Source organism: Taeniopygia guttata, chromosome 3 (genome assembly GCF_048771995.1).
Source record: "Taeniopygia guttata chromosome 3, bTaeGut7.mat, whole genome shotgun sequence".
Taxonomy (NCBI): domain Eukaryota; kingdom Metazoa; phylum Chordata; class Aves; order Passeriformes; family Estrildidae; genus Taeniopygia; species Taeniopygia guttata.
The window spans coordinates 107,911,461-107,935,478 of NC_133027.1; the positions used below are offsets into that span (position 1 = coordinate 107,911,461).

At 40.4% G+C, this 24,018-nt stretch overlaps 1 protein-coding gene across 3 annotated transcripts in view; it reads left to right on the forward strand.

Annotated features, from left to right (window-relative positions):
• Positions 1–24,018, forward strand: part of TTC7A (tetratricopeptide repeat domain 7A) — a 166,959-nt gene that overhangs the window by 74,008 nt on the left and 68,933 nt on the right. For all 3 annotated transcript variants that reach the window (XM_002187925.7, XM_072927602.1, XM_030269186.4), the window contains one exon: positions 5,458–5,618. In XM_002187925.7, the coding sequence (XP_002187961.4) occupies positions 5,458–5,618 (161 nt within the window). The remainder of the gene's footprint in view (positions 1–5,457; positions 5,619–24,018) is intronic.

Below are 24,018 nucleotides of genomic sequence, written 5' to 3' on the forward strand. Positions count from 1 at the left end.
CTGTCTACTGGCTGCTTTATGATGCAGTTTGCTCAGGGTCTTTCATTAAAAAACACCCAGCTACCCTTTTTTCTCTCACAGCTTTTCCTCATAGGGAGATGGTCTGATTTGCTGCCTGTTCTGCTTGACACGAGTAAAGCATTACAGCTTTTCAGCTGCTATCCTGAAAAATAAAGTGAAGATTTTTGTGGCCATTGTTTTTTTGTTGTTTTCACTGTTACTGGCATTTTAACTCATTACCCTTTCTTTTTTTCTGGTTGTAGCTGTCTTTGCAGTGTTGTTTCATCTCTCTTTGTTGCTTTATTTCCCTTCCCTCCTGTTCTTTCCATTCAGTCTTTTGTCCCTGTGTTCACTTTCCTCTTTTGTCTAGTTCACCTGTGTGTTTTCATCCTTGATGTTGTGCCAGTTGCCTCTGTTCCCACAGCTGTGTGATCTCAGTGTATTATATAGTGTCAGCCTGACCCCTGCGATGGTGCTCCTGCTCTTCTCCATCAAGTGAGATATAAATCTTTAACGCATGCTTGGACAGAGGGGAGATACCTGAGACATCTTTATTTTTAGACTGCTGTAAAATATCCTACTCTTCTTTTGCCAGTTTACTTAATGATAAACATTTGGTAATGCATTTTTAATATCCTTAATTATTTAAAGTATCTAATATATTCTCTTTCTGATTAACTGAAAGAAAAATGATACCTTTTTTGATAGATTACATTAACTATTAAACATCACAGTTGAGGCTTTCATCAGGCAATGGTATAATACCAATAAATCAGGCCTTTTCTGCATAGTAGGTTATAATAAACCTGAATGTTTTTCTCAATAAATAGGCCTTTTTGTTTCCATCGTCAGAGTCAATACATGAGGTAACTGTACCCAGCATTGAAAAATACAGGTATCAGCTTGCATAGATAAGAGAGTGTTTTCATGGAACCAAGCAAGAGAGGCAGCTGACAGTAGGGTGCCAAGAAAAGCTGGAGCAATTCATCTTCCTTGGAAGGCTGTAAAATATTTCCAATAGCACTTGTCTCTGTCACCACTGGGCAAGGCAAAGGGGAAATGGAAAAACATAAGCATCCCTCTGACATGAGATGAGGATGTGACAGAGGAGGAATGGTTATAAAAGGTTCATGCAGAGTTGGCACTGGAAACCAGCAGCAACCAAGATAAAAAATTATGATAATGAGCTTTGTATGTGTGTGTGTGTCTTAAAGACTGCTGGAGTTGCAGGAAAGACTTGGACGGTCTGCATCGACCCCAGAGTGTTTTAGTGGATTTTCCAGCCAAACACAGTGTAGAATAACCTGTGTAAGGAGGGTCTCTCAGTCCGGTTCTCCCCCTGAGCTGAAGTGCCAGGAGGCCAAGGTCTGTACCTGCTGCGGGGGATATCTCCACCTGCAGTGCCTGGCTGGCAGCTGGCCGAGCCCAGTGACAAATGAGACTTGTAGCTCCCAACTCTCAGTGGCTGCTTCGGCTGCTTCTCCTGTTTCTGTGGTAACAGCACTTGGATCAGCAAAACCAAGGTAGAATGAGCATTTTAAAGCTCACTGATTTTAATGCATTGCCTTGTTTTTTAAAAAGCAGACCGGTTTCTATGGAAATGACTCTCTAAAGTCAGCAGCACTCTTGCTAATTTTAAGTGTTGAATCTGGTTTTTTTGGGGGTGGTGGTGTTTGTGACCTTGACTGCCATGTAAATCAGTATTGAATGTGTAAAAACAACATATATAGGCATCATGCCATTTTAATACTTGATTAGATGTAACCTTTCTTTTGATGGAAATGGGTAGGGAAAGATGGTTAAGGCTCAGCAGCTGAGTGCTGTAAGTCTCACCAGTTTCCTGTGGACTTCCAATAGACCTCAAGTTTCAAGTGGCACTATCCAGAAAACGCTTCCTTCCCAAGTGTCTGGATGTACAGCTAAGATAAACATCAGTTAAGAGACCAGAGAAAATATTTCACCTGTTTTGCCCAGTTTTTGCTTGGTTTCAAGGAGGAGAGAGTGCTGTCTACTCAAAGAGAGGAGCTCTGTTTTAGAAGATATTCAAGAAGTTCTTCTTTCAGTGATGCTTGGATGTAGGTAGTTCTAGTCTGTCTTTTTCCCAGACCGCCTCCTCTGCTGAACAGCAACATTCTGCTTTTCTGCCTACGTCCTAGCCTAGATTGTTCTGGTGATCAGGAACTTGGAAGAAGTTCTTGGCTTGTAGGAAGAACTAAGTAATAACCCATAGATGTATACCCACTTTCCTGAGGTTCTGGTGAACTGTAGCAAGTCTGTTTTCAATGGAAGCTCTTTCCAGTCAGTAAAGCTTTCTCCTTTCCATGCTATAAAAAGAGATAGAGTGGGTAGTTGTAATGGTTAATTAAGTGTAACTGTCAACTGATGTGAAATTTGAAGGCCTGAAAATTCTCTTAAGGGTTCCTGTTTCATTTACCATTTTAAATATCTAAGTTCATTCCACTGTTAGGAAGTGTTTTTTACACTCAGTCTGTTTTCCTTTTTATACCTATAATTATGACATATTGGCATTGTTTTTAAGGAGACATATAGCATTATTGACATAAATCTATTATATAAAAGGCAGCCTAAACAATCCATATTGTGGCATTATTTCGGTAATGCTGCAAGATGCTATTTCTGGCCTCCTGCAGCATCTTTGCTTCCTAATCAGTGTGATGTGAAAATACCTGTGTGCCATGCAAAATACGTGGTATATTTGTTAACAGAATGATAAATCAGGGAACTGTAACTTCTTCTAATTGTAGGCCCTACACAGACTTGCAGTCCAGCTGAAATAAGATTATTTTAAAGTGCAGTACTTGTGGGGAATTTTAAACTGATAGCCTGCCTCTGATAAAGCCCTGATGTTTCAGGGTGCCATCTGGGGTGCCAGCTTCCATGTTTCTCAAATTATATAGCCACTTAAATGAAAATACATCTTTCAAAAGAAGTTTGTGTTGACTGCTGCCAAATATCTTGCTTTTGTTGCTCTAGAAATTTAGTTTGTATTTCATTGCATCTAGTCTGTTGCAGGTTGTTGTTTCACATGCTTTCTGTGAAGGCATAGAGTCCATATTATTTTTGTCCACTGTTTCTAATTATGCAGCAGTACTGTGTAGGCTACTAATGGTCTTTCAGCGCTAAGGAGTGTTTTTGGACTCAAGTTAATAAATTAGGTGCCTGGGAAGCATGATTAATTTTCAAAGCCAGCCATTGCCTGTGACTCTGATGGTACTAGAGGGAAGCACAAAAATGAGATGTAACCATTGCAGGCCCCATGCTACAGAACAGAATCACTTTAGATGACATTTCTTTCATCAATATGTGGCTGCCTGTCCAGCAGATACAGGTTTGCCGGAGTGACCACAACTCACTTTTTTTGCTGCTCTATTTCCTGTATGTTGCAACAGAGAGTTCTTGGATGGCCAGCCTCTGTTAGGAGTATGGACCTACCCCCAGTTTGATCCTAAGTCACTTTCAACATGTAAAACAAAGTCTCAGTTTGCATATTCACGAGTAAGGTCAAGTACTCCTGCAATTTTTAAGTCCCTCAGTAAAGGCATTAATTGCATGTGTTATTCTTCACCTGATTCATACTAGCAAATTAGGAACCCCTTCCAAAGTCTTAATTATAGAACAGTTTGAAGAGGACCATTAGCAATCACGCAGTTCAACCCCTGCTCAAAGCAAGATCATCTGGAACAGGTTGTTCCCAGTCTCCTCCAGTTGTTTGATTGGCAGGTTTTCTTTTTCTTCAAATGAACTTTTCCCCAAACTTGTATTTTCTTTATGAATACTTATGCAGCTCTGAGACAGAGAAATAGAAAGAAATAGGTTTTTAGTCCTGAGTGCAAGAAGTCTTGACAGCAGCTTTGTTTTAGCAAGTTACATTTTATATACCTCTGGTAGATCTACTGACAAACTTTGTGGACACATAGATCTGGGCCCACCACTGTCTGATCCTGGCTCCAAGTTGTCTTGTCACTGCTAGAATTTTTACATTGTGTAAAAATGTGTTCTAGTAAACTGCTGGGGGAACATGGGTGGTTAAGCCAACATGTTTACCTTTGCAGTAGCCTTTAATAACACATGTGGTTAAAGTAGCTCCACTGACAAGCAGTAATTCATTAAAGCTGAGCAGTCAGTCATGTATCCCAGCCTGAATCCAAGCCAGGACATTCAGCAGTTTTGACACTGTGGGCCAGATGCCAGTTTTGGGGTTGTGTCTGGAGCAGTCACACTGATCTCCAGGCTTGCATGGAGTCACCAGTAATACAGTGGTTAAGTACCATGGCTCCTGTGTGCACAGCAAGAGAGAAATGTCTCTTGGACATGAGGATGAAGTTGGCCTGTGAACAGGATAGATACTGCTCCCAGAAGGGTACCTGGGGTCTAGATAATCAACAGCCTCTGCTGTCGCTGCAGGCAGTGTCATTGTTGCTTTCCTTAGTTACGTGCTACTCATTTTTGTGAGAGGTTTGTGGGGGCAGTGGGAATTTGACACCGGTGGTATGCCAGGGTAGAAGGACGTCTGTAAAGCTTTGCTAGATGGGAAGTTCTCATAGTAGAAAAGAAGGAACTGCATTCTCCATCCATTAAGAGAAGGAGCAGAAAAGCATACATGTGGAAAAAAAATGTATACACTTCTATGCTTTGTTTTCTGCAGATTTCCAGAGCCACAGAAATGAAATAATCTATGTAACAGTAATTTCAGACACTAGAGAATCTTACAGAAAATCCTCTACATAAAACTTACCAGTAAACAAATGAAAAAAAATCTGCTGAGAAGTTCCCTTTTGAACAGCCTAAAATAGTGTACTGGATCACAAAGAGCATGTGATAGACTTGGATTCATTAGAGATGTTAAGTTTTCTGCCAAGTGAGACTTGGTTCTAATAACATGCTGCTGCTGTGACTGTCAGTACGGCTCTTTACATCACTGCTTTCAAATATATTTCTTTTTCTGACAGCATTTTAAATCTTGACTCTTTTACCCTTGAACATTCAAACTTAATTTTAATGTTCTCGATCCAGATCATGAAAGGCATTGTACAGCCATTATGAGAGACAAAATGCAGCAGAGATGTGCCATGCTCATCCTTGGGTGAAGAGCCAGCCACCCATCCTAGAAAATGGAGCTGAGAGTTGGGCATCTGTGGTGGATATGTTTACATCATAAAATCACCATGCCAAAGGATGGGGGGTTGATTGGATCAGGTCTGCTGCTCTTGTTTGTAAGCAGTGATTTTGTAATGCTGCACACTTCTTTCTCTGGAACCTGTGGATTTTATTCAAGCAGTGCAGTCTGTTAATTTTGGCAGCCTGTTGATAGTAGAAGGTGCCTAAACAGAACTTCTTCAGAATTTCTGTTTACTCTATTTGTTTTTATTTTTGAGGTGTAATGTAGGACTGAAAGAGTGATGTGTTCCTTGTTATTTCTACCCCATCTCCTTCCAGATTTCAGATGCTATAGACCATCTTCAAGAAGCCCTGCAGCTGTGCAAAGATGATATGAATTCACTTCATCTACTGGCCCTCCTCTTTTCAGCTCAGAAGCACTATCAGCATGCACTGGATGTTATCAACATGGCTGTTGTTGAATACCCAGAGAGCTTTAGGTAAGAGTTGTTGCCTGGTGCCATACATCCAGTCAGGAATGAGCTGCTCATTAGCTATTGTTCTCAGTTAAATCATGTGTCACAGGTGTGTCACTCTCCTCCTGGAGAGGGTGTTCTTTTACTTTCTTTCTTCACAGTCTTTCTGCAATCCTTACACTTGCTTTCTTTTCCAGTGTTTATCTTTTTGTATTGTGCTGATGGTGTTGTTTCCTGTAGTTTTTTGTATTTCACTTTAGATGTGGGGAAATGAGCGTGACATGGGTCTGTATCACAAGTAATTTTATATTTGGTAACTCCCTGGTTAAAATCAAATTTTTCTTGCAATGACCATTGTTTTGATGCTCATCTGTGACACAATTTGCTGCAATATGACAGTTGGGGAAAAAGATCAATTGAAAATCACAAGCTGTGATGATGTATAGTTGAGAGGAAGGACGATTTGTCTGCCTTGGAGTAGGTTTGACACAGCACAGACTTCTTGGAGCCAAAGGCTTCCACTGTTCTGTGTTTGACTCAGACCCTCATCCATCTGAGGGAGGTAAATTGAATTCCATGCAATTTACTGTCATGACCTTTCAAAACAATGAATTTGTCTGTTCTGTGCAAAAATTAAAGCTACTGTGATATTCTCTGGTGATTTAATACTAGCTGAGTTTCTTTCTTAGCCAAACTGCAGAAAATCCTATTGCATTGCTGGAAAACCAACTTTCATTTGGAATTGCCTGTACCTAAATAGTATTCTAAACCTGTGCATCATTGTCTTTAGATAGCCTGCATTCTCAGTGGCCAGAGAAAGCAGCTTCCACAGGTTTAATCCAGAAACTGAGTGGAATATTGTCTAAATACAGCAAAGGAAGATCATAGGAAGATTGAGGCTGGATAAACGTGAGCTTGAATGCTTTAGGATCTTTGAGAATTACGGAGTTGTATCAGCATATAATGTTTTTATTGCAAACTACATGTTGCTGTTTAAAATAGCTTTGCTGCCTGTGTTTTTGAGGTTAGTTACTTGGTTGATATGAGAAGCTAAGACTGTGCTTCTTTGAGAATGAAGTGGAAATTAGCAATGGAAATGCTTTTTAAATGAAGCCAGCTCTGCTCTTTAGATTGTGAACCATAGGTATGACTGAAGCAGGAAATAGCCCAGTGGCTGCTGAATTGTATTTTAGGGTTTTAAAGTAATAAACAAAATTATAACCCCTCATACAGTCAAAGGTCACATGGTCTGAGATCAGATGTTTGTTGAAGACTACAAAAACACCTAAAGATACACAAGACAGAGGAAGAGGTTGTTTATGTCAGGAGAAGAGTGTTTGCCTTGTCCATTTGACCAACTGGTCCATCATGTCCTGGATCTTTCCCCCAGCAGTTACTGATTATTTATGTCTCAGGGAGGACAAAACATAGCAAGCATTGTATGCAAAATAGCTTGGAGGGCTGCTGGGTGGGTTCTTTTGTGCTGTCTGGTAATCTGATTTCCCCAAAGCTGAAAAGAATATTATCTCTTAAGTTTCTGTGAGTGCAAATCTTGATGTGCACAAAGACCTTTGCAAAGGAATAGCAGAATAGGTTGTTTTTGATAGAAACAATTAGTATTGGTAGTGAAGGCCCAGGTTCATGCTTGGTCCTAGGCAGAGCCTGCTAAAGTGTGTGCCCTTGGAAGGGCCCCTCTTTGCTCCTTGCACGCACAAGGGTGTGTAACAAGGCTGACAGTGAGACTCATTCACAGGTACACGTGTGTCTTAGTTTGAAAAGACACAAGTCTGTAAAGGAAGGCAAGAGCCTCCTGTGAAATGGAAAAGGTAAACCCCCTCCCTCCGAATTACCACAATTTCAAAATTAAAAGGCTCTCAGGCAAAAGATATGGGAATGGGAATAATAGTTTTTTACTAGGAAAAAACTAAATTAAAAAAAAAAAAATGTAGTTAGTATAAACAAAACTAGTGATAGAGTCAGAAAGCTGACACCCTGAGGAGTCAGGGTGTTGGGAATAGTCCAGTTAAATGGTGGCTGCTCCTCCTGGGGTGGCAGATGAAATGCTGCTGAAGTGGTGACCTGTAGAAAGGTGGAGTTTTCTCTGAAGGTCTGGTGATGGAGTGGTTGGGCCTGGTCTTCCTCTGGGGATCCAGCGGGGAAGAAGCTGCTCCTCTGGGAATCCAGCAGAGAAGAAGCTGCTCCTCTGGGAATCCAGTGAAGGGCTGCCCTGGTGTCCCAAAAAATGCTGATTTTATGCAGGTAGGGATGCTTGGCTCCTCCCTCTGGGTGGAGCATCTCACAATGGGATGATGTAACTTTACCAGTCATGCAGTGAGTATTCAGTGGCCCATTAACAGAAGATATCTCCCCAAGGGAGACATTGTTCTTGGAAGAGATAAGAAAACTGCCCAACCTCCAACAGATGGCAAATAGAATACATGCTTATCTTACAAGCCAGGACAGCATGGATGGAGGAGATGGGGTTGGCTTCTTGCCTCTGCTGTGTGACTGCCTTGTGTCCATGTGGGTCTTTCTCTTAACCAGACAGCAAATAACTCATTAGTGAGGGAATGGAGAAAGGATGTCAGAGTTGCAAGGCAACAAAGAAAAAAAATAGCTAAAAAAAATAGAAATAAACAAGTGTTTCTGAAAAAAGGAATGGGAATCTAATAAGGAGGGGAAAAAAGCAAGAATAACAGAGTAGTACATCCATAGTTTGTACCAAATTTGAAACCATTTTAGGCTTTCTAGTGCAGTTTATGCTAGAAGGCCTTTACTGCTTTGTGAAACCTCTTTGAAGGGACAAAGACCTGATGCTATTGTGTATCTCCAGTTGCTACTGCCTTACAGAAAAATGCTAATTTTACTACTGTATGGAATGACTACAAGATGTTTCATGTAAATAGTGTAGGCAAGTTCAACTGCATGGTTTTAAAGCTGTATTTAAAAGTGGTTGATTATTTTTCCAATTCACATTTATATGAACCAGGCAACTGTATAATGTCGTGCCTGAGGGCTCCCTTCCTAATGACATCTCTTTTTGGAAGCACAGTTTGATGGCATGTATCAAGAAAAGATGAAGAAAGCTGCATTAAGGGACCGTAGGGCTCTGTAGATGGCAGGGAAAAAAAACCCAAAAAACCCCAGAAGCATTACCTAGATGTATATCCTAAATAAAAGAAAGCCTAAGATGTAAAAAATTAAGGACTTAGCTGACCTGAGCTATAGCCATCTCATACCCATTTCAGAGACCATTGCCTGGTCTCTGTATGTAATTAAAATGAGTTAGTTCCTGCTTTTTTGGTTTTATATTAAATCCTTTCGTTACAAATTTTAAAGAAGAAATTTTTTAGGATAGGTCATGTAGTTGGCTGTTGGCTGAAGCAGTTGGAAAAAATAAACTGCATTGCTCAGCTAACACACAACATCCTTTGGCATGAACTTCATAATACTGACCCAAATATATCTGAAAGTGCCCCTTGTTCATGTGTTTAAACATTAACTGCACATTTCAGAGGTTGATGTGGTGCTCAGGGACAAGGGATGTGAAATGTAGGCAATGACTACAGTGAAAGATAAAGTGTTTTGGACTGAGCTGTTAAAAAGCTGGATATCCAAAAGACACAAATAAGCCTAGGAAGATGACTTCTTGAAAGGTGGCATGTAGTAACAAATCCATTACATTCCAGTCAGTGGATGACTGACTGAATTTGACCTCTTAAATGTACTGTCAAGCAATGACAGAGGAAGACTTCATAAAAGAAGAATGAGAGCCAGCTATGCTGAACATTCTGCAAGCTGGGGTGAGCCAGAAGAAATATGCTGTCTTGCCATGACCATAAAAGATAGAAATAGCAACCTTTACATGGAAGGTATTATCTGAAAAATTGCTGATGCCTCTCTATGGGGTGAGACTGCCCAGGATAAAACAGTGATTTTACATCCTGTCAGTGATGGTATGCTATTAAAAGAAGCAAATGAATGTAGTGCTAACAGTTGGCTTTGTTATACATTTTTGAAAGGACTATATTCAGCACATTTGGGTTAGAAGACTCCTGTTAGCATCAGGTGTCTCCCCTCCAGGTCAGTAATGCTAATCATAAGCCTTTCTGAAGATGGGTTCCTGTAATTTTTTTCCAACTCAAAGGCCAGCCTTTGGGTAGTGTTCTACCTGAGTCTGGCAGTGATTACCTTCACAGGCTTGTCTCAGGGAAGAAATGATGTTAGTGAGCACTCCTTTGCCTTCCAGATGATCTTAAAATAATTAATTGTTTATTTAGAAAGAATTTTGCTTTTGAAAGTCTGTATCCACCTCACAGTGTTCATGCAGAAGTCCCATGGGTCTAGCAGCCTGCAGAATCTACCACAGAGCTTAACATGCTCCTTTATTTTCAGCTAGTAATATTTTCTCCTTCCAGTTTTGCTTATATAAAAGTGTTTTGCCTTCCTCATTCATCCCCTCTTCCAGATTACTGTTTTGCTCTCTGGTCATCTTTTAGCTTTAATTGGTAGGCTTCCAGCAGTGGAAAAAAACAAATGTCTATACCAAGTATAAAGTTTGAAATAGCATATCAATTTTATGGATACTCTGTTGCTCCCAGACTGCTTATCCAAACCTATTCTGTTGTTCACTGGGTAGTTTCATGTCTCCTGGATGGTTCCCCATTATGTTAGAACAATACAGTCCTCTGGTATAACATGTCACATCATCTAATTGCTGCCCAATATGATGGTGAATATTTTGTTAAATGATCATGTCTCTGTGGCAGCTCTGCATGTTGCACAGGGGTTGTAACTCTCTTAAAGGAACAAAAGTTAATATTCCTTCTCTTTCTAGACTGTAAGTCACTATTCTGTTGCTCTCAGTCTGTAAACTAGTTGCAAAGAGAAATAACAAAACTTCTAGGAAGCACTGTTGTTCTACACATAAAGACTCAAAAAGAAACAGGGTGGGTTGGTATTCTGGAACAATGTAGGTGTCAAATGCAGGTGCTTTTGTTCTACAAAAAGCTATCACAAAAGTAATTACTGTAAATGGAGTGAAAAAACAGCTTAGAAGGCCAATAAATATTAAATGTGTATCTTAGAAAGTGTTTATGAAAAAGGAAGTAAATTCTGCTTGGGGAATTGTGTGTCTTGTCTTGGTGTTGTTTTAGCAGAAATTTTTTTTTTTTTATTTTTTTTGCTACAGCCAGCCCTCAAAATATAAAATTCTCTTCTGGATTAGAAATGGTTTACTGACAGAAAATGTCCTTGATTTCATCACTGCTACATTAATTTCATTAAGGCCCATGTGAAGTAATCGTCTGGCAAGATTTATTTGTCATAGTCTGGTGCAGACTTACTGTGGGGAGAGCTATTCTGGAATATAAGTAAAGTCATTTAGCAGGTGCTTCCATTTGCCTCAGGAAAAAACCCCTAACTCTGATGTAAGACTGGGATCTCAAAATACAGGATTAAATTGTCATTTCTAGTTTGAATTTTCTTTCCATTGTTTGTCAAGCTCTTTCTTGTGAGTTGAAAATAAACAGCTTGTGCCTTCTTTGAGCCATATCTTTATGGGCACTGGTAAAGTCCAGCAGTAAAGTAGTTCTTGCCTGTAATCTTCATGGAGAACACATTCTTGCCTATAATCTTCATGAAGAGTCAGTTGTCCGTCAGTCAGTGGTTTGCCCACCTCTGTGTTGTGGCTAATCTGTGCTGTCACTGTAAAGTAAAGGTAGTTGTGCCCCTACCCCTCCCACCTCAGCCCCCCAGGTATTACAGCTGTGCGTGCCCTGGAATGGTGTTACCCCTTTTCTCATGGAAGTGCAGGTGGCCTCTTAGCCTTAGAGAATCAGGTCAGCCCATTTATGCAATTCCAGTTCATCATTAGGCAGGAGGCACAGGAGACAGTACATCTTAGTGAGAGAGCAGCTTGTTAAAATTCTCAGAATACTGTTTTGTTTTAATTCCTCAAGGGTGTAAGATCTAAAGCAAGGACAGATTAATATTTTGGCTGTAGCATTTGATCATGCTAGGCAACTTTTATAAATAGGATATTCAAAACTCTTAAGGGTGGAGCTTTTGTAAGCTGACTTCTTGTAGTGGTGTGTTCACACCCTGGCTGGTGAGAGTGACCCAAAAATGTTTTTTATTTCTTTATTGATGGCCCAGACAATAATACAAAATAATAAAAAGTAGAAGATATTTAATATAACAGTACTGTGCTACAAGAATACAAAATGCATTAGGCTTCTGTGATTCACTAAAGCAAGGGAGATATGGAGATGGAAGGGTTTAGTTGAGGTTTTTGCTGTAGTAACCATTAATATTTGCTTCTGTTGGCATGTTACAATTCTTTGTTTTTTATAGAATTAACCTTAAAAAACCTTGGTGATATATTGCAATAATTGGGACTATCCTCTGTAGAACTAGTAATGATATTTAGGATTTGTATGGCAAATATATGAAGGAAGAGATTTAAGGTAGTCTGCTGACATTTATTAAAGATAATACAGACACCTAGAGCTAAAAAAAAAATTAGTAAATCCAAGGGTGCATTTTTTTTTGTTTGGATTTATTTTCAAACTTCTGGCACTGCCCCTCTCATCCCCCATGATGAAGAAACAAAATTAATTTGTGAGTTACAGTATCCAAGATTGGATTCCTCCTTTGGCAGGTTCAAATTGACATATGCATGCTTCTCTAAGGGTTGCAGTCTGATCTAAGGCAAAAATTTAGCAGGTGAGCATGATAGCCTTTTATTCACTATCTTGGTGTGGTGGAAAGAAATATCCCCCTAGTAAATGTCTGTCTGTGCCAGGAATGGATTTGTGTTAGTGTATATGTCAATCCATCTTAAAATTACAGGTCTGGATTCAAAGGTAACTGGAGAGAATTCCATTCCCTCATAGCACAGGGTTCAGGATATGAATAAAAGGAGTTAAATGGAGCTTAGAGAGGAAAACCTACTGCAGACTAATTTTCTTAATATGGTATGAAAAGAAGGAACAGATAAGCAGTTTTCCAGCCTTAACAGTAATGCTTCAAATCTTTCCTCTGGATGAAAAGTCGATTTTTTTTCATAATAACTACTTTTCTCTAGTATCTGAGTAAATGGCTACTGCCTCCATGCATTTAAGGGCTTTATAGTGAGCAGCAGTGCGTCTAGTTGTTTGTTTTGGAATTGCAGAGGTAACTAGTTATGCAAATGCAGACATAAGGAATTTAAGAATAGATTCAAAAATGCAGGAATAGCTTGGATCATTTGAGTTAGGAGCCACAGGTTCTGTACTTCAGAGCTCTGTATATCTGCCTTAGCAATGAGTTAGTCCCCCCAACACACACTTTGCTCCCTACTAAGAGCCATTTTCTTTTGAACAGCTGCAGCATGGTCTGCTTTATATTCAAAGGAAGTGTTTAGGAGCCCTGACTGTCGACACTGGATAGCAGAGTATATTGAAAAATAGCATGTGTGCTTTATCTGGGCAGCAGTCACTGTCAGTAAGAACTTTTAGAAATGGAGTTTAGCCATAAGTGGGTGCATGGAGGGGTTATCCAAGGTGAGAAGGGACTTAGTAATTGGAACCCCTGTGTTTCTGCCAGGTGATTTTGTGACTTCCAAAGGTAGATCTGGGTCATAGAGATCCCAAGGAGAACCTAAGGCATGCTTGCTGCCTGGAAATCACAAAGAGAACCAAAGAAGAAATGTGGTGTTGGTGTGGGAAACCCAGCTCTAAACTTTTCCCTCTTGCTGTGTAGCTACACAGGTGTTCCATGGGGCTGAATGGGGTGCCAGCTTTTATTTGCAAATTCAGACAGTGGTTCTGCCAGAAAACAGGGTTTTGGAGCCTTCCTGTACTCCTTCAAGGCACTGTCAATATATGGATAAAGGAGAAAACAAAATACCCAGCTTGTCTTGTTTTTTTTTTTCATTGCTTCACATCTGGTGAAGATGAAGGCTTTGAAAAGCCTGCTGTCAAACACACAGATACAATAATCTGAAATTGTTTCCTGAGGCTCTCCGAAACTGATTGCTAGGGAAGTATGGGAAAATATTTTCTGAATTTTCTGAGTCCTTTAAAAAGTCTCAGATGCAAGGATGATCAGGAGTCTTTTTATTTTTTTGAGAACAAAAAATAGAATTCACTGAGAATTCCTGTTGATAATCATTACTGAAAAACAGATCCTGAAATACAAAGAGGCATAGATGTTATGTTTAGCAAATTGTTTTTCAGTGCAGGAAATTACTTTCCAAGAAGCCTGCAGTGCAGTCAAGCTATGTTGTCTTGAGATGAGTAGGGTATAAGCTCTGATCACTCAGTGAAAGAGGTGGCTTTCTTATTTCCAGCTGGAAATTTCAGACTTGAGTGACTTTTGCTCTAATGTCCTAGGAGTATTTATTTATCTAATGAGAAGAGCACAAAATGTTTTGATTTGTATTTTCTTCAAAAAGAAGAGGGAGGGGGATTTATTCAGATGTTCTGAAGAACTCACCAGGGAACACAAACTAAGTATGATAATTTTTCAGCCACAGATGTGGTTCTTACCTTCTGAAAACAGGGAAAGCCCTTGATCTTCACTGTCTTAGAAATATTTGCAGTAATTGGCAGTAATTGCATCTTAGATGGTAAGTCAGCTTCTGTTGCCATTGTCATTAATTTCTGCAGAACCAAATATGTAAGCAGGCACAGTCATACTATTTGATATTAGTCACTATTGATGTTATTTAATATTTTAGTCTCTGTAAAGGAAAGATAATGATGAATGCAGGTGTTATCATGGAGGGATTGTAACCTAGAAGTTCTGTGTTACCAACATGTCTTAGAAAATATCATGATATATTTTGTATTATGCTAACATTTTTACAACAGGAAAGATATGAAAAAAAAAGAATATTTTTACTTTCCCTTAGTCAATTTTACCTTGAATTGATGCTTTCTGTTAGGTATGTAGTTTGACATTAAATTTGTTATAAGACTGTATTTTAGGAGGAAGAGGGAATATCAGGATGGAGTGCTAAATGGCCTAATCAAGCAGCACAGTCATTAGCAGAGTTTTTTTCTACATATTCCAACAGAAAATTCAACCCAGAATGATGCAGGTATGACATAGAATTGTGTTTCTGATCACTGTGGCTGGACATGTGGACTGCTGGAAATTAATGCAGTGAACTCTGTTCCATATGTCTCTATCAGCTGGAGAAGTGGCTGGAGGTTGATATCTAGCACCTCAAGTCAAGTTCATACCAGTAAGCAGCTGAATTGAAATTCATAGTGAGTAGATTCCTGGACATTTTTAATACTATTTTTTTTCTTTTATTTTTTTCCTTCTGCAGTCTGGCCATTTGTATCTGCCATCTGGGTGCTTGTGATGACTTGAGATTTTCCTGTAGTTTTTCTTGTATTTTCTCAGGACAAGGTAAATGTCTTTCCATTGATGGTAGGGTATGTAGTAGAGTAGGGGTCTGAACCTAGCTGGGAATATACATGTCTCTGCAGTCTGTGTCATGAACAGGAGAGATGACCAGCTGGCCAGGAGATGTGTTGCTGATTAAAAGTGGAAGCCCTGCCTCCTGCCCCATGAGTTTCATCAGTTCAGCCATTTTGTATGATCTTCAAAATGTAGGCACTTTTTGTATGATCTTCAAAATGCAGGCACTTTGTGTGTTGGGAAGAAAAAGGGAAAACTCTTCCACTTGGCATTTCAGTCATGTTTAAGTCTGCAATAGCACGCAGTAGGAATGATGTAACCCAGCATGATCCAAAGGGATACAATACAGCTGTGAGGAGCAGCTTTAAGTCTTCTCCAGCCCTGCACCGACCATTGCAGCAGAAGTGCTTTGAGAGGCCAATGTGATGCAACATTGCAGAATAGCATTTGAGGAGAAGGATATACAGCATTTCCCAGCCCCAGGTGCATGTGCCAGAGGCCCCACCAGGAGAAGTGGAACTCCCTGCCAGACAAAGATGCAGAAATGACAGATGGGCACTGAGTAGCCTGGATCTCTGAGCTTTTGCAAGGCAGGTGTTAAGAATGAGTACTTGAGGCAGCTTTAAAAAGCAGCAGCAAGGGTATTAGTAAAATCCAGATTTCTCAGATGCAGTCATATTTCAGTCAGATTTCGCAGTGCAGCCTCAAAAAGAGGTGGGGATGCTCCACCACAACAGGCAAGGCACTGGTGGTAAATAGCACTGCATAGCAGCCAAGGACTCTGAGAGCAACAGTGCTGGGGATTTTCCTGGCCTGCACAAAGCAATCTCCAAGGCTTAGATGTCCCATGTAGTGTGTTTAGAACAAAGCTAGCAGTAATGGGGGCCTCAGGAAGCTGCTGGTAGGTGGCATGGGGCCAGTGTTCATTTAGGGTAGCTCATGTTGCTGCCATCCAGCTGTGCTGATCTCGCCCCTGGAGGATTTTTAATCTGTGTGGGATTGCTTTAATCTGCACTCTTCCTGCATCTCCAGAAAGAATGGCTCCTGAGAGGGGGAGCACTGAGATTCTGGCTGCCTTTGAGCCACCACTATAGTGCTGTTCTGCAGTAGGATTTGTTGAATGCTGTGCACAATAATATTGTGAGTTTATTGTTTGGAAGGATTTGTGGTTTGTTTGGTTTTCTTTGCATCCAGAGTGCTTATATGAATTAGTGCTATTTCATACACTTTATATGTAGGAGTCAAGATGCATATACTGAATTATCTTTCCATGAAAAACATTCTTCTGAAACTAAACTGGATGGTACATTTTCTTGTTCATTGCTCTGCTGTTAAAGCAGATGGAAATGTCTGGAGTCTCCTTTGTTGCCAGGGATATAAACTATGTCCCATCTTAATCAAGAGGCTGCACATTGTCAGTTTGGAAATGCCAGCTGAAACAAGGTTTTTGTTTTTCAAGTCCACTTAAGGATAAAAAAGACTCAATATATATGGGTTCTTTGGAGCCTTCACACTAGATGATTTTCAAATACAAAAGGGATTGAAGCCTGCTCTACTAGCATCTCTGGAAGTATGTTGCTTCTTTTTCTGTGGGACCCAGCAATTGCCTGCTGCTTCACTGACCCCCTGCAACCATCAGGGTTTGTTTCCACAGCAGGGGCATGGTCCTGTGCAAAATGCCTGTGGGGAAGAGGAAGGGAGAATCCTGCAGGATAATGATGTCTAAATGTGTGTTGTGCAGGGCAGGAAAACTTGAATTTGAAAGCCTGTGGTCTTTGGTGTTATTTCCCTTCTCTATACTGCCCTAGACAGGGTATATTTCTTAGTTTTGGCAGGCAGATTTTATCCCACATGTGTTAGACTGCTTTTGAGTGAAGCCTGATTGCATTTCTTCTAATTGGGAAAAGAAAAAGCAAAATGCATCTGGATCAAGACATTGTTTTAAAGGTTCGACTGATAGACAGGGAAAGGAGGACAGCAAAGCAAGCTTGACTTAAGGCTTACCCTTTCACTTAATTTCTGGGGTGATCTAGAAACAAACATGTTAAACTTCTGCAATGTTAGTTTATTATTTAAGACCTGTGATGGTACTGTGAAGGACAGTATCTAAATAAGCTGCTGCAGAGGGATTTTATTCAGCTCATTAGCTGTGATAGCAACACTGAAAAGTATAGGGAATTCTAGTACAGGTTTTTGATGTTCTAGAGGTCAGTCTAGTCTTAAAAGAAAAAATAACATCTTCAGATGTCTCACTGGCTCAAAACATGCCTAATCCTTGCAAGATTTTTTTAATTGATGTTCATCAGTTATTAACTTAAACTTTACTCATTTCTCCACCTAGATCTCCTGCAAACTTCTGGTGCAAACTGTATTTTAGATCAGGCAATATCTACGTTTGTTCTCATCTAATTGGCCTCTGCATATAGCAGAGCAAATATCTCATATGGTTTAGCAGCTGAACCCTTTTTGCATCCTGAACCCAGGAATTCTGGGCATAAAAGATATCATAGCTGAGCTATCATTTATTTTTTCTCTAAGGCAGTCTAAGCAACAGTAAAGTTGCAGTGCCACAAAATGATAGAAGCAGTACTCATAAATTATGTATTCCAGCAGGTACTCATTATTTGCCTACATAGATGTGGCCATTAGTCTGGAATTAGTTGCCAGACATACAAGAGACAGAAATCATGGTTTTAGGTGTCACTGTAAGCACTATTATTACAGGGAAGAACCAATGAAGCAATTCTGTATCTAAACAGCACCTTAAGGAAATCATGTTTCTTACAGGGTAGGGCACTTATGAGGCTGTAATAAGCTGTAAGACTGGTTGCAAATATGGTGTCACAGCTGAAAAAAAAAAAAAGTGTTGCTCAGTCATTAAGGACAAAGCCCTGTAGAGGTTCTCACAAATGAATGAATAAATTTGAAATGCTTCCTCTGATGTGTGAACTCTGAAATTAACACCACACTAAGAATAGTACAGGGTGTCAGCTCTGAGGGCGGAAGGGAAAGAGAAGATACTCTCTTCCAGTCTTCTGTAGCATTTGAATTGCTTAAAGCTTAAGCTAAGTAGCATAAATGGCTACATCTGGCATTTCAGAAGTTAAATAATAGTGCTGTAGCAGAAATATCCCTGATCATTGGCTTGACCCAAACCTTGAGCAATGCATACTGCAGGAAAGCAAGTGTACAAGCGGATGTATTTTCTGACCTTGGCACTTCCTTAGTGCTTACAGTCACTTGCAAGCAGGTTCTGTGTGGGCTGTTGGCCTTTTAAGAAAATGCTTAGTGTCTGGATTTCAAGCTGAAGAGAAGGAAAGTCAGGCTGTTTTACCCTACCCAAGTAGGGGAAAAAAGCACAGCTGAGAATGGTGCAGATGGTCTGAAGCAGACTGGCACATTGTACTGGAGTATCAGCATCAGATGACTACCTTAAAAAGTGAGGTTCTGTCATCTCCCTGTTTCCACTGGGGATCTCATAAGCTGCTTTTCCAAGATTATCCATAATAGCCATTTGTCTAGCTGAAAATATCCCCCACAAGAACAAGAAGAAAATTACGTGAAACCCAAATATATTAAAGGCCAAGAAAGAGAGCATATTTTTTTTTTTTCTTATGAATGTTAAATCTCATCAAACTAAGCTGATGAAAATATAATGAAATAAAAACTTGCAGTGCTGCAGGATGTGTTTCTTACATGGTGCACTTCCTGGCTCCAGGCGTTTTTTCCTATCAAATTCAATGGTCAGTCAGCAAATTTTATTAAGGTTGGTTGCCAGTTTCTCTTGTACCTCATAGCCACTGCTAAGAGCATTAATTTTCCAGAGAGGAAGTCACTGCTCCCTTGCACAGTGCACAGTCCATCTAAATTCCCTCACAGTTGTAGTGTGTATTGTGAACAATGTTGATTATGTTCTCAGCACTTAAATAGTGCTGTTAAACTGCTGCTCAAGAGTGTGCCCTATTTGGCACAAAAGCATTTTGAGTTTGGGCTTGGAATAGAATTTGCCAAGGGGACTGAGCACCGAGCTGGTACTTTCTGAAGTTTAAGGCTGCAGTTGCGTCGAGGTTTTATATAACAAATACTTCATGCCTTAGTCAGGGCCACTTGTAGTGACAGTTACTATAGTAACAAAACAAAGTTTCTAGCTAGTGAAAGAGCATCTCCAATGAGCAGGACATCAGTTTCTGATCCAGGCCCTGAAATATGCTTATTTCTCAGTTTTGTGTGCAATGCTATTTTAATAGCTACTACTGTATTTTCAAACATATTTAGAAATTTTCATATGTTTGCTCTTGGTGTGGTTTTTTTTCCTAAAACCTATGGAGGGACTTGCTCCTTTTGCCTTCAAATGGAAATGTTCTAATTATATTCCTGCTTTTTTAACTTGTTTTCCTAAAGAAATGGGGATTATGCGGTTGGGCTTTTTATACCTTGAACACTTTTGGAAATACTGTCTGATTTAAAACAAGTTTTGACAGTGTGTTAGAAGTCCTGAAGATAAGTTTCTGCAAGTTTTCTAAAAGCAGCCTGCTGAGTCAAGGCTGGAGGGGGCAGGCAGAGCCGAGCCCTCTGGTACCAGGGTTAGCAGCAGCCAGAGATGCAGCGGGGACAACACATGGGGACATGGCAGCAGCACTGCCAGGGGCTGGTGGCTCCAGGAGAAGGGATGGCTGGGGGAAACAGAGACAGATTGCACTGAGGACAGAGGCAGAGGATGCAAATCTGTAGGGAGTTGCACACCACCTGGGAAAGGAAACTTCTTTTAATGAATGCATTTTGTTTCTGCATCTAATCTGCTCATTTGCATGTGTAACAAACCGTAGCAGAATGAGTAAGGAAGGAAAGGAGGGAAGCTGCAAGTGGTAATCAGCACGTCCAAAGAAAACTTCCCCGCGTTGGAGGTGAGGTAAAAGGCTAGGTCTCAGCAAGGCCTGCAGGAATGGACTTCTCTTGGAAACTAGGGAATTGTATGTCTTAGATTTTCACAGAATCACAGAATAATGAGGTTGGAAGAGACCTCTGAGATCATCAAGTCCAACCTATGCCCTAACACCACAACTAGACTATAGCAGTCTTTTTTTAAACACATCCAGAGATGGTGATTCCACCACCTCCCTGGGAAGACAATTCCAGTATTTTATTATTCTTTCAGTAAAAAATTTTTTCCTAATATCCAACCTAAACCTTCCCTGACGTAGCTGAGACTGTGTCCTCTTGTTCTGTCAGTGCTGCCCAGTGGAAGAGACCAACCCCACCTGTCTGCAGCCTCCCTTCAGGAAGCTGTAGAGAGTGTCAAGGTCTCATCTAAGCCTCCTCTTCTCCAGCTAAACAACCCCAACTCCCTCAAACGTTCCTCATAGGGTTTGTGTTCCAAGCCCCTCACCAGCCTCCTTGCCCTCCTCTGGATGCGCTCAAGCATCTCAATGTCCTTCCCCTGGAGGGCCCAGAACTGGACACAGAAATTCTAGCCTGAAAGTGGCAGTCTGGTTAAATAACAGCAGAAATAATTATTATTCTACTAATAAAAAGGTCTTGTAAAACTTCAGTGGAGAGCTTTTCTGTTTCCAAACAGTTGTTTTATGAGGAGCAGAAGGACGTTTTTAAAGAAAGCATGGCATTTGCTGAAGCAAGCTGAAAGCACAGGAATGGCCTCAAAGCTGTGATTGCTTGGACATTCTGCCTGTGGGTTTCCTTATGCTGGCTTAATGAATTCAGGGAGTGTTGTTGTTTTTAAGTGATCCCTAACCCTCTCTTCTATTGCCTGTGAATTGTCTTTTCCAAATTTTGGTTACTTTCTGTTCAAATGGCTCGTGAAACACCAGTTTACATTATGAGCCTCCAATAAAACTAAGTTTGCTACTGCACTGTGTTTCCTCCTTCCAGCAGCAGCTACTCTGTCTTACCAATTCTTTAGCCATTTGATGGCAGAGTATTTGGAGCACCAAGGCAAGGAAATGGAGGTGAGGAAAATAGAAGGGAAATGAGTAAAAGAATGCTAAAACTCTGTTATTTGGAGTTGAGGGAAGGTGGAAAAATCCATCTGAAGCTTTTATGTAGCTTTTTAGGGCTGTTTCTGTAACTCAGAAAATTGGGTAATTTACCTCTTCTGCATAGTGAGAGGTTATTTTTCCAACAGTAGACAGGGAGCAAAAAGCTGTTCTTTTGCAAAAGCACATTTCCTGGATGATGTATAACTTTAGTAAACCATTTCAGCTCCAGATTCCTTGCAGTGATACTCTCTGAATTTCCCAGGAGCTCTGTGATGCTTCAAACATTTTGTAATCAATTTGTACACCAGTGAAATGCATCTGTGATTGGAGAAGAGTAGCACAGCTGGGTAACAGGGACCAGTAGTATGCATCTGATTAGGCTGTGAAGTTAGGAAGAATAATCTGCAAATTCAAGTTGGCAAGGTGGTTGTAGAGAAGCAGAATATAGAGAAGAGAGGTGGAGTTTTACCATGTCATATAAGCTAGCAGCTGTGTGAGAAATGTGACTTAGGCTCCTTAATATCATCAGTTAATTAAGACTTGGGTTTTACATTTAATTTAAAAGAATGTCCTAACAAGGGATGGGATGGGTATTAAAATATTAGAATCTTAAGAGGACAAATGTAATCTTAAAAGCTCTAAATAAAAGCAATTTAGTTCAAAGTGTTAAGGAAAGGTGGCCATATATAAATGAATCTACCTCTTTCATTTGACAATTGGAAAGAATTTTTTTGGCTTCCCTTAAATCAGCTACAGCACTAAATCCCATAATAGAACATTCTAAAATTAGTAGAACTGGCTGACTTTTCTGTCTCTGCTGCACAGTTCTGGTTAGGGTTATTAATAAAGAACTTTTGCTTTCCGCTCTGTTTTAATAAATTAATTATAGGATGAGTTAATGCAGACAGTAAGTTTCAGGCTTCATTCTTCTGTTTTGTTTTCCCAAGAGCATTTAACTTTATGTTTCTGCATGGTGTCTTTTGCATAAATGTTCTTGCGATCAGTGGGCAACAAACCAATGCTTGTGGGTTGGACAGGTTCATCTTTTGGGATTTTCTAGAAGAAAATTCCCAAAGCTGTAGATCATAGTTCCCGGCAGGATGGTGGTGTTGAAAACAGCAATGCAGTAGTTGGTGTGATTCCATTCTGTGGGTACAAGGGCCTGAAATGCTGAAATCACTGCTTTTAGGGTTGTCCTTTTCCTTCTACTAGTCCACCATGCTCATAAAAAATGTATTCATAGGTGCTTCAGGGACTGGTCTGGCTGTAAAACTGAAGAAAAATTGTCTGAGGATCCAAGTGGAGACACAATTTAGAGCAGTCATAGTATTTCTTCCACTCTTGTAATTTAGGCCTCCTTCCTGAGTAGTAGTAATAAACCATGGAATGACTCATTTGACAAGGTAAGTTAAACCTTTATTTATGGCAGCAGAAGAAAAATTTGACAAGTGGATGTGTCCTGACACCCTGCCCATGGGAGAGGAGAGGAAGAGATGAGTCCAGTGCCCTGGCTGGTTTTTCAGACTTCCTACAGGGAGCGTCAGAGTTGAGTTGTTTATCCAGGGAGGGCTCATATATGTGAGTAGAGCCTCTGTGTGCTGCTAAGATGCTGCCCACAGTGGAATGTGGTATCTTTAATTGGAATGGAGCTGTACCAAGCCATATCAGGCTGCCCTGTCAGTGCAATTAGCTGCTTTAACAAGAGGGAACACAGCTTACGTGGAGGCAAATGTTTCAGTGGTTTAATCCATTTCCCAGGGTGGTCTTTGCTGGGTTAACTCCTACAGAACTGTGCTATTAAGCAAACCAAGTAGATGATGTATTTTACAATTTAAATAGTGTCTCCATGGCAGCTTTTATGGACTTGGGCATTATATGCTCTGTGGTGGTTATGATGCAGCAGCTTTGCAAAAGTGTTAATTTTGTACTTGGGGCTTCAGTTGTCCATTGGTTGTAGTCCTGAACATAAATACCAGAATTTGTGTCCTTTGGAAAGAGCAAAGCGCTCAGAAGAGATGGCAATCTGAAGTACATAAATCTGCAGGGATTACTGAAGCAGACTTCAGCAGATTTGGGTCAGGCAAGCACATCACATTATTTAGTTTTCAGTGGTGAAATGAAACTGTTTGGATAGCTAGAATCACATGAAAAACCCTGCATTGACACTGACTGAATGGCAGGTATTACATGAAAAATAAACTCGGACCTGGAGAAACCTGACAGAGCTGTGATCTTGGCCTAGAACAGGAGGAGAAAGTGATTGGGTAAAATATAATGACAAAGTCAGTATCTCTGTCGAATCTGCCAAATGTCACTACTGTAGAACCTCATTATAAATAAGGAAAAAAATAGAAGAAAAACAAAGGGAAAAAAAATAGTCATGCCATAAGCAGTCAGAAATCTGATGCATTAGGAATCTGTTAGCTTCCAACAGAGCTGATGTTTTCCCAAAGTAATTCCTCCTCTGTCTCATTTGTGCTAAAAGTGCACTGCAACTCACATGTCTCCAGGGCCTCCAGGAGAAAGATATCCAAGAAGTTTATTGAGTGTTGCTCTGAATACTCTGTACAGGAATTGACCTTAAGGATGTAATTTGCAGTAGGATTTCGTCAGCATGTTGGGTTTTATGTTGCCATTTCTGTTGGCAAGAACCATTCATGCAGGCTGGTGCAGGATGTCCTTGACCTGTGGGTAGGAAGCTCTGCAGTTATCCTGAGGAAGGAGACAGTTGCAGTGTCCTGGAATTGCTCAAGCAGGATACTTGTGCCTGCCTCCTGAGGCAGGACAGCAGTAAACTATCCTAGCTCTTGGTGTCAGCCACTAACTTTCCCTTTTCTGCATGTGGCTTCACTTTGCTGGGTAGCCACACAGCGCAGCTCTTGGCTGAGCCAAAACCACAGGTTGTGTATGTGAAAGCAATAATTCACTGTAGCTGCCTCATTCAGTCCGCATACCTTCCCACCCTCCCTACATTCTTTTCTTCAAAGACCCTTTTACATGGCAGATGGACTTCATAC